This window comes from Scyliorhinus torazame, chromosome 13, assembly GCF_047496885.1.
Source record: "Scyliorhinus torazame isolate Kashiwa2021f chromosome 13, sScyTor2.1, whole genome shotgun sequence".
Taxonomy (NCBI): Eukaryota; Metazoa; Chordata; class Chondrichthyes; order Carcharhiniformes; family Scyliorhinidae; genus Scyliorhinus; species Scyliorhinus torazame.
Window position 1 is genome coordinate 170,910,465 of NC_092719.1, and position 19,734 is coordinate 170,930,198.

The 19,734-nt window shown below is 45.0% G+C and overlaps 1 protein-coding gene across 1 annotated transcript in view; it reads left to right on the forward strand.

Moving 5' to 3' along the window:
* LOC140388369 (ADP-ribosylation factor 4-like) overlaps positions 1 to 18,365 on the forward strand; it is a 34,915-nt gene extending 16,550 nt beyond the window's left edge. Inside the window, exons 3-6 of the mRNA XM_072472433.1 lie at positions 776 to 885; positions 13,169 to 13,240; positions 15,681 to 15,806; positions 18,054 to 18,365. Coding sequence (XP_072328534.1) covers positions 776 to 885; positions 13,169 to 13,240; positions 15,681 to 15,806; positions 18,054 to 18,140 — 395 coding nt within the window. The 3' untranslated portion in view covers positions 18,141 to 18,365. The remainder of the gene's footprint in view (positions 1 to 775; positions 886 to 13,168; positions 13,241 to 15,680; positions 15,807 to 18,053) is intronic.
* Positions 18,366 to 19,734: the final 1,369 nt, after the last annotated feature.

Below are 19,734 nucleotides of genomic sequence, written 5' to 3' on the forward strand. Positions count from 1 at the left end.
ATCAAAAATGATAACAGCAAAAATAAAGAAAGGGGGAATAAGGAAATCAACAGGAAGAACCCTTACACTTGGAAAATGACTCCTGAATATAGGTGGCAATTTAAAATGAAATTAACGTGAACTTTAATCTTTTAGGAATGGCAGGAGTTAGATTCCGAAATGCAGTGGAAACCTTTACTGTTAAAAAAAGAAATTAATCTGTTAAAATATTAATTAATGTCCCTAGAAAGACATTTCACTATTCACAGCAAGTTTATATGGGCGGCACGGTAGCACAGTGGTTACCACCACTGATTCACGGCGCCAGAGTCCCAGGTTTGATTCCTAGTTTGGGTCACTGTCTGTGCGGAGTCTGCACGTTCTCCCTGTGTCTGCGTGGGTTTCCTCCAGGTGCTCCAGTTTCCTCCCACAAATCCCGAAAGATGTGCTATTAGGTAATTTGGACATTCTGAATTCTCCCTCCGTGTACCCGAGCAGGGGCTGGAATGTGACGACTAGGGGCTTTTCACAGTAACTTCATTGCAATGTTAATATAAGCCTACTTGTGACAATAAAGATTATTATTATTATTTTCCTTCCTGACAAAGGCAAAGAAATAGACCAGCTTATTTTTAAAGGCCTAAAATATCACGGTCTACAGAGCAAGTTCAAATTATTTTACATGAATTAAAGCTGCCTATGTTTGATTTATAGTGCTCCTGTTCTTTTAAGCACATCGCACAAGCTGCAAATTATTACAAATTAATCTGTTTATAATTTTGAATTTTTAAAATAGGATTCAATGTTGAAACAGTGGAATACAAAAACATATCTTTCACTGTGTGGGATGTTGGTGGCCAAGACAAAATTAGACCCTTGTGGAGGCACTATTTCCAGAACACCCAGGTATTTAGATATTCTAATTGCTTCGAGCACAGTAAATTAAACTGACCTTGTTTGAACTGAAATGTTTTGTACTATTGTGCTGAATTCATAAGTCTCAAATGCTGAAACATCTTTGTGGGTGTGACAAACTAATTCTCAAATCAGTTTCAACTCCTTTATGCTACGAAAACTCTAATTTAACTTTGTGTTCCAGCTGGTTTATTTCTACATTCTGTGAAATTTTACCTTTTTGAGGTTGGAGTAAATTACATAGGCTCTGGCAGTTTTGAGTTCTAAACAGTGAACATGTATTTCCTTATAATAAACTTGACAAAGTGACTTACTGCTCTTATCTTTCCTTGATGACCTATCCATGAATCCACCAGTTTAAGCAACCGCATGTTTTTGTATGCTTTGTGCATCTTGCATCTGAGTCCTTGGGGTCTGAGCTCATGTCTCCCCCTGGAGGAGGATGGGTTGAGAGTGTGTCTGGATGGGCACGGAGACGAGTGAAGGGTTTGTTTGAGAATGGAAGGCATGAGGGGGACTGAGTGGAGGACGGGAATGAATGGGGATAGGCAGGACAGATGGTTTCTTATAGACTTATTGCCCTAAATAATTCCCTGTGTTTTTCTTTCACCTGTATTTCCTATGCTATACTCTACAACTATGAAGGGTACTTAATCTCCTAGGGGTTTTGCTTTTGATCCAGCAGTGTGAAGTGTATAGTAGTGTCTTAATGACGGCAAGTCATTAAAGTGATATATTTTGTCTCATGGAATTTTTAAAAAACGTCATAGCAATTCTGCAATTAAAATAAATTCTGAAATGTATTCACTTTGATCGATGCACATATTGCTACATCATTAATTTGTTTTTTGGAGCTAAAACACTTGTGATAAGACAGTGCACTTTGTATGTTGTTAATTGCAGTCACCAGCTTGGTTCTATGAACAGCCTGTGATGAGGGCTGCAACACATTTCAAATCATATATTTAAAAAAACAAGTTACAGGAATAACTATTCATGCAACAATTTTTGCTGTGCATTTAAGATTGTTTGAATCACTTCCCATTTGTGTTATACACTTAGTCTGTGGATTCAACCAGAATTGTTTAGAAGTGTCTAAAAACGACATTGAAAAATACAGATTCATAAACAATACCGTTAATATATTCATGCACTTAACTGCAGAGTCAGTATATTCCTCTTGCTTGAAATATGTCCTGGCATCTGTTAACATACACATCAGTCTATTCAATTCAGCCACTTGTCAGTCTATTTAGTGGGAGACGGGCTATACGTGAGGCAAATCTGATGTTTCTGAACACTGCTGTGAGTGGCTGTTTTTGTTTGTGCAATGCTGGATCCCAGCTGATGTTCCTACTGGCTAAGTCAGATTCCAGGGTGGAACCTGGCTTGATTTATCCTAACTTTTTTGTTTAGAAACATGGAAGGTGGCTACTGAACTGAGTTACAAGAGTTTGAGGAATTTCTAACAAAAGAATAATACATTAAGCAAGAAAAAATAATTATATTGTACTCGTCCTTCACCCACAAGCATACAGATGTATACCGATTTGTATGGAAAGCACAAGTTGCAGAGTCTATTTTATGTTCTAATGTTCACAATAAGTATACAGTCCATGTACTAATAGGCAACATGTAGAGGAGCTTTCCACTCCGCCGAGCTTCCCTGCCATGAGTTGCCCTTCAAAGTTACTCCCTTTACATTTACTTCCTGTACTTTATGGTATATTAAGGGCAGTAGAAATACTCAACATATCCAATGTCTGCTCTTTCTGAGGAAAGGAACAGAGCATCTCTTGACCGATTGGGCTGGTTTAGCACAGTGGACTAAAAAGCTAGTTTGTAATGCAGAACAATGCCAGCATCGCGGGTTCAATTCCTGTACCGGCCTCCCCGAACAGGCGGCAGAATGTGGGACTAGGAGCTTTTCACAGCAACTTCATTGAAGCCTACTTGTGACAATAAGCTATTATTATTATTATTACCCTCCATCACCAAACTCCAACTTTCGCACACTGCTGTAATCCAGAGCAAGGAACTTCAATGTCCATCATCAAGTGGATAGGTGGCACCACCACAGATGGAGCTGGCCAGGTCCTAAAGTACATAACTGCTACACTTGGTCTGCAGCAGGTGGTGAGGGAACCAACAAGAGGGTAAAAAATACTGGGCCTCTTCCTCACCAACCTGTCTGGCTGCAGATGTGTATGTCCATGACAGTATCAGTAGGAGTGATCACCACACAGTCCTTGAAGAGACAAATCCCATCTTCACCTTGAGGAAATCCCCCCAATGTGTTGTGTGGGATTACCACTAAATGCAATAGACTTCAAACAGATCTATTAACTCAAGATGTGGGCATATGTGAGAGGCTGTGGGCCATCAGTACCAGCAGAATTGTACTCAGCCACATTCTATAACCTCATGGCCTGGCTATTCCCCACTCTCCCGTTACCATAAAGCCAGGGATTCAACCCTGGTTCAACGGAGAGTGCTGGAGGGTATGCCAGGAGGAACACCAGGCATGCCTAACAATGTGGTGTCAACCTGGTGATGCTACAACACAGGATTATCTGTGTGCTAAACCGCATAAGCAGCAAGCGACAGACAGCGCTAAGGGATCCCACAATCAATTGATCAGACCCAAGTTCTGCAGTTCTGCCACACCCAGCATAAATGGCAGTGGACAATTAAACGACTCACTGAAGGAGGAGGCCGCACAAATATCCTCATCTTCAATGATTTGAGTGCAAAATATAAGGCTGAAGCATTTACAACCATTTTCACCGGAAGGGCGAGTGGATGATCCATCTTGGCCTCCACATCACAGATACCATTCTTCAACCAATTCGATGCACTCCATCTGATATCAAGAAACAGCCGAATGCACTGGATATTGCAAAGGCTTTGGGCCCTGACATTCCGTCAATAGTAATGAAGACCTGTGTTCCAGGATCTCCCCCCCCCCCCCCCCCCCCCCCCCCCCCCCCGCTAAGCTGTTCTCGTCCAGCTGCAACACTGATGTCTACCCAGCAATGTGGAAATTTGTCTTGGTATGTCCTGTAGACGCACAGCAACACAAATCCAATTTGGCCAATTACCGCCCCATCAATCTACTCTCGATCATTAGTAACGTGACGAGAGGGATCATCAACCATGCAATCAAGCCGCAATAACCTTCCCACTGACACTCAATTTAAAAAATATTATTTATGGGATTTGGGTATTACTGGCTGGGCCAGCATTTATTGCCCATTCCAAATTGTCCGTGAACTAAGTAGCTTCCTAGGCCATTTCGGAGGGAAGTTGAGAGTCAACCACATTGCTGTGGGTCTGAAGTCACGCATAACCAGGCCAGGTAAAGATGGAAAATACTCTCCCTGAAGGACATTAGTGAATCAGATGAGTTTTTACCACAATTGACAATGGTTTCATGGTCATTAAACTTTTCATTCCAGATTTTTATTGAATTCAAATTCACCATCTGTCATGTTGGAATTCAATCCCACGTTCTGAGAGCATTGTCCTGAATTAGTGAATTATTAGTCCAGTGACCAAACCATTATGCACCCCATCTCCTTTGATGTCAAGCACATTCACTCTCGCCTCTGGAATTCAGCTCTTTTGCCCATGCATGAACAAAGGTCAGGATTTGTAGCTCATTACAGCCTTGGTTGAAACATGGGTAAAAGAGGTGAAGTAAGAATAACTGGGCTTGACATCGGGCTTCTGGTTGCAGCTATGCAGAGCTAAGTCGCACGTTCGGCATCTCCCGCTTGGAACGGACTTTTGGGCTCTTTTCAGGGCCCCTTACGGAATTTTTTTCGATATTTCCTGGTGTGGGAAGAAGACTGCAACATTCCCCCAACAGTGTATGGCTTGGATCAGGAGCGGGGCGACTAAAAAAGTGGTGGTGAACCCAAAGAAAGTGCGAGGGAAGAAGAGCAAGATGGCGGCGGACGGGGACCAGGCAGAGTGGATGCAGTGGGCGCGGGAGCAGCAGGAGGTTATCCAGCGCCGCTTCAGGGAGCTCAACGCGGACCTGCTGGAGCAAATGAAGGCTTCTATTAATAAGCTGCTGGAGACCCAGGGGGTGGCGGTCCGACAAAAGATCTCAGATAACGAGGACGAGATCTTGGGCCTAGCGGTAAAGGTGGAGGTGCTCCACAAGAAATGGCAGGAACGGTTCGAGGAGATGAAGAATCGGTCGAGGCGGAAGAATCTGTGGATCCTGGGCCTCCCGGAGTGGCTGGAGGGGTCGGATGTGGGGGCCTATGTGGTCACCATGTTAAACTCGCTGATGGGCGCGAGGTCCTTCCAGGGGCCCCTGGAGCTGGAAGGGGCCCATAGAGTGCTGGCAAGGAGGCCCAAGGCTAACGAGCCGCCACGGCCGGTGCTGGTGCGGTTTCATTGGTTCGCTGATCAAGAGAGCGTACTCAGGTGGGCCAAGAAAGAGATAAGCAGCAGGTGGGAGAACGCGGAGGTTCGAATATATCAGGACTGGAGCGCGGAGGTGACGAAGAAGAGGGCCGGGTACAACCGGGCGAAGGCGGTGCTGCACAGGAAGGGAGTGAAGTTTGGCAGCCGGTGCGACTGGGTCACCTACAAGGACCAGCATCATTATTTTGTGTCCCCGGAGGAGGCGTGGGCCTTTGTTCAGGCCGAGAAGCTGGACACAAACTGAGGGTCGGGATGGGGGGGTCGGGCGTGGGGATAGTCGGGGATTGTTGTTGTTTTGTTACATTTTGAGGGGGGTTCTTTGTTCTTGTTTCTTTTTGATTCAGTGTGGGTGGGTTGGGCACTGTTTTGGTTGGATCTGTCGGGTGGGCTCTTGGAGGGGGGCAAGTAAATGGAGTAGGGGGTGGATGGCTGGTAGGGGGGATGGGGCCCCGAGGGGGAGGCCCAAGTAGGGGGGATGGGGCCCCGAGGGGGAGGCCCAAGTAGGGGGAGGGGGCGGCCCAAGTCGGGGGTGACCCAAGTCGGGGGTGAGGCCCTCGGGGGTGAGGGGACTGGGCCTGTAAAAGGAGCTGCGCCAGAGGAGGCGGGGCCGTACAGGTGGAAAGCATACGGGGTTTGTGTGGGCGCGAGGAACTCCGAGGGTGAGAAGGGTATTCCTGGAGCGGAGTAGGGATTGGGGGGGGTGGCTGGCGCTGCCCAACCTCTGTGGGTACTACTGGGCCGCCAATGCGGCGATGGTGCGCAAGTGGGTGATGGAGGGGGAGGGGGCTGCATGGAAGAGGCTGGAGACTGCGTCTTGTGAGGGTATGAGTCTGGAGGCGCTGGCAACTGCGCCGCTGCCGCTCCCTACAATGAGGTATACCAAGAGCCCGGTGGTGGCGGCTACCCTCAAAATCTGGGGGCAATGGAGGCGACACAGGGGGGAAGCGGGGGCCTCGGTGTGGACCCCGATACGGGGGAACCACCGGGTTGTCCCAGGGAGAATAGATGGGAGGGTTTTTGGGGTGGCAGAGGGCAGGGATAAGAAGGTTGGGGGACCTGTTTGTGGATGGGAAGTTCGCGAGCCTGGGTGAGCTGGAGGAGAAGTACGGGCACCCCCCCCAACCCCCCGGGGGAACACCTTTAGGTATCTACAGGTAAGGGCGTTTGCCAGGTGGCAAGTGGTGGAATTCCTGCTGCTGCTGCCACTCACGGTACAGGACAGGGTGCTCTCGGGGGGGTTGGAGCGTGGAAGATCTCGGCAACATACCAGGTGATGCAGGAGGAGGAGGGGATCGAGGCAGGGACGTGGGCAGATGCCCTTGGGAGGGTGAACTCTTCCTCTTCGTGCACGAGGCTTAGCCTCATACAGTTTAAGGTGCTGCACAGGGCACACATGACCGAGACAAGGATGAGCTTTTTTTTGGGGGGTGAGGATAGGTGGGTTAGGTCCTCGGGGAGCCCAGCAAACCACACCCATATGTTCTGGGCATGCCCAGCGCTGGAGGAGTTTTGGAAGGGCGTAGCGAGGACGGTGTCGAGGGTGGTAGGATCCAGGGTCAATCCGGGCTGGGGGCTCACAATATTTGAGGTTGCAGGGGAGCCGGGAGTGCAGGAGGCGAAAGAGGCCCGTATTCTGGCACTTGCGTCCCTGGTAGCCCGGCGAAGGATTCTTCTTCAGTGGAAAGATACGAGGCCCCCAAGCGTGGAATCCTGGATCAACGATATGGCGGGGTTTATTAAATTGGAGAGGGTGACATTTGCCTTAAGGGGATCGGTGCAAAGCCGGTGGCAACCGTTCTTAGACTTCCTGGCAGAACGGTAGACAATGGTCAGTAGCAGCAGCAACTGGGGGGGGGGGGGGGGTCTATTTTATTTTTGTTTGTCTATACTGGGGGATCTGAGGGGGTGTATATTTTTGCTATGTGTTAATTCGGGGTGTTAATTTATTACTTGTGTACAGGGGGGAGGGGGGGGGCACAGGGTTGTTTTATTTTGTATTTAATTCTATTGGGTTCCTTTTACATTGTTGTTGATAATTTGTGAAAACTTTAATAACAATTATTTTTTTAAAATTAAAAATAAAACTGTGCTTGACATCAAGGCAGCATTTGAATGAGAGCGAGGCATCAAGGAGCCTGTGCAAAGCTGACGTCAACAGGAATTGGGGGGTGGTGGGGCTTTCTCTGGTCATACCTGGCAGCACGGTAGCATTGTGGATAGCACAATTGCTTCACAGCTCCAGGGTCCCAGGTTCGATTCCGGCTTGGGTCACTGTCTGTGCGGAGTCTGCACATCCTCCCCGTGTGTGCGTGGGTTTCCTCCGGGTGCTCCGGTTTCCTCCCACAATCCAAAGATGTGCAGGTTAGGTGTATTGGCCATGATAAATTGCCCTTAGTGTCCCAAATTGCCCATAGTGTTGGGTGGGGTTACTGGGTTATGGGGATAGGGTGGAGGCGTTGTCCTTGGGTAGGGTGCTCTTTCCAAGAGCTGGTGCAGACTCGATGGGCCGAATGGCCTCCTTCTGCACTGTAAATTCTATGAGTCACAAAAGAAGATGGATGTGGTGGTTAGAGATCAATCATCTCAGTTTCCAACCATCCTCAGCTGCTTGACCTGTATAGATGTTTGCTGGTGATTGCACAATGTTCAGCACCATTCGCGATGACTCAGAGACTGAAGCAGTTCATGTCCAAATGCAACAAGACCTGGACAATATCCAGGGGAGACGAGTAGCAAGTAACGTTCGTGCCATACCAGTGCCAGGCAATGACCATCTCTCAACAACAAATTTAACCATCGCCCCTATTACATTGAATGGCATTACTATCAATTAATCCCCCACTATCAACATCTTGGGGGTTAACCATTGACCAGACACTGAACTGGACTAGCCATATAAATACAGTGACTACCAAGAGCAGGTTAGAGGCTAGGAACGATGAGTAACTTTCCTCCTGACTTCCCACAGCAAGTCCACAAAGCACAAGCAAGGAATGTGATGGAATACTCTCTCCTTGCCTGGATGTGTGCAACTCCAGCAACACTGAAGCACCATCCAGGACAAAGCAATTTGCTTGATTGGCGCTCCTTCCACAAATCATGGGATTTACAGTGCAGAGGTGGCAAGTCGGTCCACTGAGTCTACACTGGCCCTTGAAAGAGCATCCTACTTAAAACCACACCTCTACCCTAACCCCATAACCCCACCCAAACTTTGGACCCTACGGAGCAATTTTAGCATGGCCAATCCACCTAAACTGCACATCTTTGGACTGTGGGAGGAAACCGGAGCACCCGGAGGAAACCCACACAGTCACTGGGAGTGTGCAGACTCCACACAGACAGTGGCCCAAACTTGGATTCAAACCCGCGTCTCTAGTGCTGTGAAGCAACTGTGCCATCGTGCCGCCATATTCATCTTCACCACCACTGATGAACAGTGACAGTAGTCTGTACCATGTAAAAAAGATTGCTTAGGTAGCACCTTCCAAACCCATGACTAGTACCATTTTGAAGGACAAGGGCAGCAGATTCATGGCAACACCACCACCTGGAAGTTCCCCTCCATGTCACTCACCGTCCGAACTGGAAATATATCGCCATTCCTTCACTGTCGTTCGGTCAAAACCCTGGAACTTCCTCTCTAACAGCAGTATGGGTGTACCTATACCACAGGGATTGCAACAGTTTAAGAAGGCAGCTCACCAATTTCTGGAGGGCAATTCGGGAAGACCGATTAATGTTCGCCTAGCCAGCAACGCCCACCTCCTGTAAATTAATTTTTAGGCCCATAATAAGGATTCACCGACCTTCGGCTGTCTCCTCTGATGATCTGGCTTCTCATAACCCCACTTTGCCTGGGATCTGCACCTCACACCTTTCTCTCTTTAATTCAAAGCATATTCCACTGCTCCTTTCTTTAACTTCACTGAACAGGACCTTGTTCAGATTCATGTTCATATTCCTTTTTTTTTCTGGAACCTTTTCCTGTTCTCGGCTTAGTGCAGTTCCTTCTGTGTCCAATTACTCCTGGTACCCCCTTTCAACTTTCTGTTCTGAACCTAGGGTTCTAAATCTAAACAAAGGAAACTATGAAGATATGCGGTGCGAGTTGGCTAAGATAAATTTAGGAATTTGTTAAACGGTATGATGGTGGGTAGCTGATGGCTAATATTTAAAGAATGTATGCATTACAACAGCTACCCTTTACTTTCTGGCGCAAAAACACAAAAGTGGCTCAATCATTGCTTAATTAAAGAAATTGAGGATAAGTATTTAATCCAAAGAAGAGTCATAAAATTACTGAATAAAGTAGCAAGCCTGAGGTTTCGGAGCAATTAGGTATTCAGCTAAGGAGGATAAAGATTGATTAAGAGGGGGAAAAAAGAGTACGAGAGTAAACTTGCAAGTGGATAGTAAAAGCTTCCATAAGTATATAAAAAGATTAGTAAAAGGGCAGCACGGTGGCACAGTGGATAGCAGAGCCGCCTCACGGCGCCGAGGTCCCAGGTTCGATCCCGGCTCTGGGTCTCTGCCCGTGTGGCGTTTGCACATTCTCCCCGTGTTTGCGTGGGTTTCACCCCCACCGCTAAATTGCCCCTTAATTAATTAATTGGAAAAAATTAATTGGGTACTCTTAATTTATTTTTTTTAAAGATTAGTAAATGTAGGTCACTTACAGTCTGAAACGGAAGAATATATAATATCGAACAAGGAAATGACAGAGTAATTAAACAAGTACTTCAGTTCTGTCTTCATGGAAAACGACACAAAAAACTTCCTAGAAATGCTAGAGAATCAAGGGTCTCGTCAAAGGAGGAATTGAAGGACATCCATATTATGAGAAAAATAGTGCTTGTAAAATTAATGGGACTGAAAGCCGATAAATCCCAGGGCCTGATAATCTACAACACAGTATTCTAAAGGAGGTGGTTATGGAAATAGTTGATTCATTGGTTGTCATCTTCCAAATTTCTGTAGATTCTGGAACAGTCCTGAAGTTAGTGTGCAAAATTAAAGCACGTGGGATTGGGGGTGATATAGTAGCCTGGATTAAGTGTTGTTTAGCAGACCGGAACCCGAGTAGGGTGAAATGATTTTGTTTTGAAGTGGCGGACAGTGGCTACTGGCATTCCGCAGGAATCCGTGCCTGGGCCCCAGCTCTTCACAATATACATCAATGATTTGGATGAGGGAACCAACAGTCATATTTCACAGTTTGCTGATGACATGAAACTTGCTTGAATTGTGAGTGGTGAGGTGATTTAGACAAATTGAATGAGTGGGCAAATACATGTCAAATGCAGTATAGCATGGATAAATGTGAAGTTCTCCACTTCGGGCAAAGTAAAAGGAAGATAGTGTATTATTTAAATGGGGATAGATTGGGATATGTTGATGTACAAAAGGGACCTTGGTGTCCTTGTACACCAGTCACTGATAGCATGCATACAGGTACAGCAACACTCAGTTAGGAAAGCAAATCATATGTTGGCCTTCATTGCAAGAGGACTTGAGCACAGGAGCAAGGATGTCTTATTGCAGCTGTATAGGACCTTGGTGATACCACACCTGGAATATTGTGAGCAGTTTGGGTTCCTTATCTATGAAATGATATACTTGCCATAGAGTCAGTGTAGCGTAGGTTTACTGGGTTGATGCCTCAGATGTCGGGATTGTCATATGAGGAGAGATTCGGTCGTCTGCGCTGTATTCACTGGAATTTAGAACAATTGGAGGGAATCTAATTGAAACATAAAATTCTGACTGGGCTGGATAGACTGGCAGGGATGCTGTTTGTTCTAGCTGGAGTGGTCACAGTTTCAAAATACAGCGTAGGCTATTTGGGACTGAGATGAGGAGAAACGTCTTCACTCAGAGGGCGCTGAACTTCTGTAATTCTCTATCACAGAAATTACTGAATATATTTTAAGAAGAAATAGATTTCTAGACTAACGGTGTTAAGGGATATGGGAAGAGGGAGTATGCTGTTGAGATAGAGGATCAGCTGTGATTATTTTAATGGCGGAGCAGACTCGAAAGACCTGCCCTTCCTATTTTCCATGGTTTTCTATTTCAACTAAACTAAAACAATTATTTTGTTTCTTCCTGTGTCTCTGTGGGTCCCCGTTGCAAGGCACTAGCGCAGTTTCTTTTATATTTTTGTCTTTTTTAAAAATCTTCCCTCGAGTTTGAAAACCTCATTTAAAATGCAGATCTACAAACAAACCCACACACTTGCTGTCCCCATTCTAAAATGAAAGTAGACCCAGGTTTCACCTTTTTTACCACCAATTTAAAAAAAATAATTAAACTTAAAGTGATATCTAGTTCCCAAGACACACAAATACTTACTTAAACTATCTCTAGTACCTAACAGCATAAATTGTTTTTTTTTCTCATTTCCATGGAAGGGATAAATGACTTGAATTCAAGTAGCTGTTGCTCTAGAAGGGAAACACGTCTCAGGCAGGAGGTTTATTAAGAGCTGTATTCTCAGGCAGAAAAGGCATCAAACATCTCTGAGCTGACCAATTCTATCCCGTATTCTATCACTGTTTCTGTAGCTCCTATCAGTGTTCCTGTGGAATGCCACAGACCATGCAAACACCTCTTTGAATTGATCCACAGGCTAACTAGGGCTCAGTATTATCAGAATTTTTCTTTGTTTTTGTACCTGAGGCTGGAATTGAGTGAGCTGTCCAATTAGACAAGCTGCTGTGTTGTCTATCATATTTTCATATACATAGATACAGTGTCTCAAAACTGGCAACTTGAGACCGAGTCTGTTTTGGATTTTGGATCTCATTGGTTTTCAGAATGGGTAGTTAACCAGAGCTACATAATTAATAGAACCAGAACTTCCTTGGAGTGGCAATCGGCATCGGATTGCCACTCTATACCCACTTACCGGCGCCACATTTTACCCATGCTAGTCTCGTCTGACTTTCCTGGCTCAGGCCAGATGAGATCCAGGCAGCGCAGCCAGTTCTCAGGCCCAGGGTCGAAGTCTAAAGGGTGTTGGTTGACGGAGGGGTGAGGGTTTGCCTGACGCTGGGGTGGAGTGACTGGGTGTTGGGGGGTGCCGGACATTGAGGAGGAACAGATTGGGGTTGTGAAACTAAGTTGGTTCTGGGGGGACACAGGCCTGTGCGGGGATCAATCTGGTATTTAAAATAGTTACGCTGAAGTTAGAAGTGGTTTTACTTCTAACTTTTTCAGAGTAACTATTGGAATAACACTCTCAGAACCATCCAAAGTTAGTGATTTAAATTGCTTTGCCGGATAGTCCCCAGCCCAGTGCAATTGTCCAGGGAAAGTTGGCACTTTAGGACAATTGCTCACAAACTCTTCCTGAGAACTTCCAGGAGGGATTCCCCAGCACATCCTTGGGATTCCTGCAAATCTGTCACTGGGGAGCCAGAAAGGTATGGGCTATTATGTTCATAGCAATGACATGTACCGTGTCTTTGACAGCCAACTGAGATGCAATAGCTATTATCGATCAAAAGCTCTTGTTAAAATCACATACATGGCCATAGCACTGCTCTGTCAGACTAAGGGTAGGTTTTTCTTGGGAAAAGTCCATTCCAAGGTGCCCTGGTGGGGGCCTACCCCACCCCTCCGCTTTATTCCGCCCCTTCATTGAAGTAGTAATACATTGTTGGAAGATGTTGAGGAGCATTGTATATTATATAAAGACTGTTTCAAGTAAAGTGCACCTTGTAAATGATATGTGCATATGTTCATGTGCAAGAGCTCTTATGTACTGTTGCTTTGGCAAAGTAAATCATGTAAAATTGAAGCATAAAATGTTTTCTTTATCTTCATGTAGGGTCTTATTTTTGTGGTAGATACCAATGACCGAGAGAGAATTCAGGAAGCCTCAGCAGAGCTTCACAAAATAGTATGTATTCATCGAGTCTTTAATTTAGTACACTTGTTTACTAATGTTCTAAAAATTTCCCCTTGTACATATTAGTTTAAATCTCTTGATTGCATAAATACTTAATATTTCCAGTTGTATCATAGGTGGGAATTTGTAGGAACCGAACCATGCTTTTTACGAATTATCAAAAGTTCTGGGTATTTAATTTTTTTTGGTCTGGAATGTTTTGAATGAAAATTTGGTAACAAAGTGATCATGTGAGGAAGTGGCAGCAGCACTGAGCATTTAATTCAGTGTTGCTATAATCTAAACACCTTGCATACTTTTTAAAAATAAATTTAGAGTACCCAATTATATTTTTTTCCAATTAAGGGGCAATTTAGTGTGGCCAATCCACCTGCCCTGCACATCTTTGAATTGTGAGGGTTAGGGTTTCATCCCAGCAACACAGGGCGAATGTGCAAACTCCACACTGACAGTAACCCTGGGCCGGGATCTAACCCGGGACCTCAGTGTCATGAGGCAGCAGTGTTAACCATTGCACCATTGTGCTGCTCTGAGTGCATACTTCATTCAATAGGATTTTGTATGTTTATTGAAATGAACATGGTTTCCTTGAATATATATTTTGGGTTATATTAAGCAAGCCACAAAGTTGTAATTAATTGACCCCATCTTTTCTTCCCCATGGAACTGCCAACTGCGGCCCAGGATATAGGGATATATCAAACCACAGCAGAGCAGCAGCGATAGGGGGACACAAAGATACGCAATTATTACAATTTTAAAATACAGCCACTTTAGATCGACAGCCGTTGGAAGTGGGTAGACCAGAACCCTATTTTGTCTTAAGTTTGATGTGAATCAAGCAGGCTAAAAGACAAATATCTAAACATGGGAATAAAATCCAAATGATTTTTCTTTTTTAATGACAGCATTAAAAATTGCATGACCAGAAATCTTGATTGCCAGTCTCTGAAAATGTTCGTCTACCCAGTGGTTAAAGACCATAAGATGTGGGAGAACAAGTAGGCCATTTGACCTCACCCCCCACTGTGCTTCCGTGAACTAGCCTGGCAGCCCTGAGGCCTAGCATCCTACCCCCCACTGATTCAACCCCCCCCCCCCCATTCGAACGTTAGTGTAAACAATCAAGAAAAAGGCAAGAAGTGAAACAAACAACCCCTCCCAAGGCCAGAGCACAGAGACCCACCCCCCATCCCCCAACAAAGAACGGTAATCAAGCCTGAAGCCAAAAAACAGAAAAGAAACGAACACCCAAAAACAGAATTTTTCACAGTACAGTAACTCCACATCTCCTCCACCAAAAGTTCAAAGTCCTTCTTCACCTGCCAGTCCATTGTCTTTCATGAAGTGCTCTGCATCTTCCGCCGAGCCAATGTATAGCTCCTGACCCCCATCGGTCACCCATGTGTGAGCCGGGTATAGTCGTCCAAACTTTACGACCTTCTTGTATAGGGCCGACTTGACCTTGTTGAAGCTCGCCCTCCTCTTAGCCAGCTCTGCACTCAGGTCCTGGTACACTCGGATCTCGACACCTTCCCAGGTGCAAAGCCTCGTCTGCCTGACCCTCCTCATGATACGCTCCTTATCAAGGAACCAATGCAACAGTATCACCATCCCCCTCGGCGGCTCGCCTCCTGGGGCTTGCGCATCAGTGCCCTGTGGGCTCGATCCACCTCTAATGGCCGATCAAACGCACCTTCCCCAAGCAGCTTCTCAAGCATCTTCCCCACGTACGCATCAGCATCCGTTCCTTCACTACCCTCCAGCAGACCCACTATCCAGATGTTCTGTCTGTGAGACCAGTTCCCCGGATCCTCTACTTTCTCCAGCAGTCGCCTCTGCTGGTCTCCATCATTCCCATCTCAGCTGTCATTGAGTTGGACTGTTCTTCATGCTCCTCCACCAGTTCCTCCAGCCTCTGGATCGCTTGTCCCTGGGCTGCCAGTCTTGTCTTCATGCGCTCAACCACTGCCTTGATCGAGTCCACTGCATTGGCCAGGTCCTCCTCAACTTTCCTTCCAATGTTGGGTGAACTTCTCGTTCAAGAAGCTCACCAACTGATCTATCGACCACTGAGTCGGCAGGGCCAGCCCCTGCTCCTCCGCCATCTCTGCATGCGTTACCAGCACCACACCCGCTTCAACCAACTGGTTTGCTCTTTTTTTGGGCACTTCTGGTCCGTCACTCCATAAACTAATGGGTCGATCTCTTCTGCTCCCACTTCTACATCCTTTTCCTTCACAATTCCTACTGCAAACCGGGGTAAAGGCCACAAAAGGCTGCCATGAGCGGGAGCTACCATATATGCGACCACTCACTTCATGGCCACCACTGGAAGTCATGAGTGAGTATGTTCAAGAGTGGAAGTCAAATGTATAACTGAAATTAGCATGAGTTCGTGGAATCATTTTGCTATTTTGGCATATTCCAGATTCAAGAAGACGAATTGAAAGATGCGGTTCTACTGGTATTTGCCAACAAACAGGACCTACCAAATGCCATGACCATCAGTGATGTGACTGAAAAATTAGGACTAAACAGCTTTCATAACAGAACTGTAAGTATCAAATCAGTGCAGTAAATGTATTTTATTATCATGTATCAAACCAGATTACAGCAAATAAACACCCCGGGAACATCCTTTTCTCAAGCTCCTCTGCAGAGTCCCTTGACTCATACTTCATCTTCTCAAACCGCAGGAAGCGATACAGGTCACTACCCCCAGTGGCGATGCCAACTGCTTCCAATAAAATTTGCAGCCGTGCAATCAGAGAGGCGAAGGCCACGACATCAGCCTTCCTCCTCCTCCATGAGCTCCGGCTTCTCTGAAACCCCAAATATCGCCATCAAAGGGTCTGGGTCCAACACTTCCTCCATTATCCTGGCTAAGACTGTGGACACTCGTGCCCAGAATCTTCCCAATTTTTCACAACCCCAAAACATGTGCGTGCGATTCGCTGGCCCCCGCCCACACCTCTCACACTCATCTGCTACCCCCTGGAAGAACCCACTCATTCTCGCCCAAGTCATATGCACCCTGTGCACCACCTTAAACTGTATCAGGCTCATCCTTGCACAGGAGGAGGTCCCATTTACCCTACGCACTGCCACACCCCATACTCCCCAACTGCCCCTCCCACTTCTCCTTGATCTTCACCACCCACTCACCTCCCTGCTCCCCCAGCCACTTGTATATATCCCCAATTCTTCCCTCCCCTCCCCTTCCACCTTCCACATCCAGAAGCAGCAGTCGCTCCAGCAGGGTTTATCCTGGCAACCTCGGGAACTCCCTCCAGACTTTTCATGCAAAGTCCCTAACCTGCAGATACTTGAACTCACTCCCCCTCAGCAGCTCTACCCTCTCTCTTAGCTCCTCCAGACTGGCAACCCTTTCATCCAAATACAGATCCCTCACCTTGATCAGCCCCACTTTCCACCATCTCCTGTATACGCTATTCCTCCTCCCCCCCCCCCTCCCCCAACCTCCACCTGAAACCCATGATTCTCGCCCAGCGGCCTTAACACTGACATCTCTTCCACCCTAAAATGCCTCTTCAACTGATTTCAAATCTTCATCGTGGACTGCACCACTGGGCTCCCTGAATACCTACTCGGAGCCATTGACAACGCTGCCGTCACCATAGTCCTCAAAATAGACCCCTTGCAAGATTCATCCTCCATCCGAACCCACTCTACCCCTTCTCCTTCCCATCATTGCCGCACCTTATCCACATTCGCCGCCCAATAATAATGAAGCAGGTTAGGCAACGCCAACACCTCCTGCTGCCTCTGTAGCAGGGTCCTCCCCACCTTCGGCACATTCCCCGCCCATACGAAGTCCGAAATGATTGTGTTTAATTTCTGAAAATAGCGACTCTGCAGTTATATTGAAAATATTAATTCATAATTTGATAGCAACATGTATTAAATTTACTTGGATGGGTTAATATTTTCAGAATTGGTATGCAAAATAATTTGTGTTGGAAGCTCTTTTAATATGCATGTTCCACCAAAATAAAAAAAAGGATTTTTCCAATGATTAATATATTCAATGAGAAGCTGTACTCTTGATTTCTGGCTCATGTTGAGACGGAGCTGATTGATTGTAGACGGTCTAAAAACCATTAATGAAACTTTCAACTTTGGAGTAAAGCAGATATTGGATTGACCATCTCATTCCGTCTGCTTTTCTTGGGGTACCAAAGCAACAAAAGGTGGTTTTCTGGTTGGTTGTCTTGAGGCTTGTGTATAGCAAATCTCAGGTTTGATTCCTAGTTTGCATTACATAAGTTGATTGGAATTGGATCAATGGTAAGGAAGCAAAAATTGGACACACTCCTTTGCCTCGGGAATAAAATTCTATTGTTTAAACTCCAGTAATCTCTGCTGAAAAATGTATACGTGGGTACTAGTCATGATGCCCTATCACATAATAGTCAATATTTGCTGTCTAGGCCTATAAAGGATTTGTCCACTTAAGTGAAGTTCTGGAGGGCTGCTAATACTCATGGAAACATAGTTTGGTGAAAGTAACTGACTTTGGGGAGTAAAGGAGGAATCTTTTGACAAGTTTATTTTTTAGATTTAACTTACTCTTAGTCAAATGCCAGTTACTTCATAAAAGAAACCAAATAACTGCGAATGCTGGAAATCTGAAACGGACATTTTCTGTCTTTGTGCCACTTCTTCATTTCTGCTATTTCAGATGCTGTCAATAGTTAATGTTTCTGTATTGGATTTGGTAAATATGTTTATATTTGTTAATTTTCCTAATGACATATTTTCCTTTCGTTTTTTGGAACAGTGGTATGTACATGGTACCTGTGCTGTACAAGGAAGTGGCTTGTATGAAGGCCTTGACTGGCTGTCAGGAGAACTATCAAAATCCTAAGCCCGTTGCCACAATTTAATTTGACAAGATGTCTTATCTAACAGGGGACATGTTTGGTAATATTGGTCTAGGCTTGTTAACTAGTTTTCATCTCCCAAATGTTGTGGTTTCTGGAATTGATTTCTTTTTCCCCGCACAGCACAAGCTTAATTTTGAACTCTTATTGCAAATGTTTATGGTAGGTTTCATAAATTGGTGTAACATTAAACAAATAATTTGCAGTTGCCTTATTGTGAGTGTATTTCTTCCAATTTATTTCCCAATTGAAGCTCATTTAGATCCTAATTGTATAAAAGATGAAGAATTAAACTCAAATACATTTAAGCCCAAATAAACAACTGTTTTTAAAAATTACCTCTCTCTTCAGAGTTTTTTGATACCTCAGGCCATTCCAAAACCGAGAATCTGCTGAATAAATATGTATGTACCATTCCATTTTGTGAAAATAGGGTGCCAGTTCCTTTTTATTTGGCTATTATTGAACATGACTCCTGAATGAAACAAGCAAGGGTTGAGAAGAAATTAGATTTTTGAGTTGTAGCAAATTATCCCCATGGGGGGTGGCGTTGAAAAAGTTGCACAGAAATTGCCTGGCTTATACTGTAGTCTGGCAGATATCTGAATGCAAATTAAATATTGCTGATTGTAACTTTTCTGACCCCCTCTCTGAGTAACCCAATCCAGTGGTGTGTTTTTGAAACAACTTCAGACGACCTTCAGCCTCTCTTTTGTGGTGCTGTAGATCTCTGAAGTGGTTTTGTTTTCTCTCTGTTGACTGATTTAATTCAAGGGTATGTGTTAAAAATAATGGAAGGGTTCAAATTTTTCTTTTATTGATAGACACCTGTTTTCGGCAACATAACCAGTTTCAGTGGACCAAGTCCATCCCCCATTCTACACAGTCGACACTGCAAACTCCAAATGTTCTTTTCTTCCTTTGTTACGAAACAAGCTTACAGGTTATGCACGCCATTGCAATGTAAACTTCTTTACACTATGAAAGGATGCAGTCCTGAAGTATGTATGCATTCATGTTGACATTTCTATCCACACAGATTAAAGGTTAGATTGTCTATCTGGTATGTAGAAAGTAGTAACCTTTTTAAAATGTTGCATGTTGTTTTTTGATATGTGTGCTATTATTCATTGTAATATAGTTATTGTTTATTTGTCTATGGATGGGCAAGTTTTCATGAAACTGGAAGATTTGGGAACAACAACAACATTTCAATAATGAAAGGTGTCTACATAATCCATTTGGACATGATTCTAATGAAATTAAAGAAACTTTTGGAAATACTTTGTGCTTGTTATTTAATTGTTTTAGACACTAGAATTTTGTGATCTCCTAAGTTCATGAGAATCAAATATAGAAATGAAATGAAAATCGCTTATTGTCACAAGTAGGCTTCAAATGAAGTAACTATGAAAAGCCCCTAGTCGCCACATTCCGCCGCCTGTTCGGGGAGGCTGGTACGGGAATTGAACCGTAGCTGCTGGCCTGCCTTGGTCTGCTTTAAAAGCCAGCGATTTAGCCCTGTGCTAAACTGGAAGCAGGCGATTCATGAGGCAGGTAGTGCAGGAGTCTTTGCCT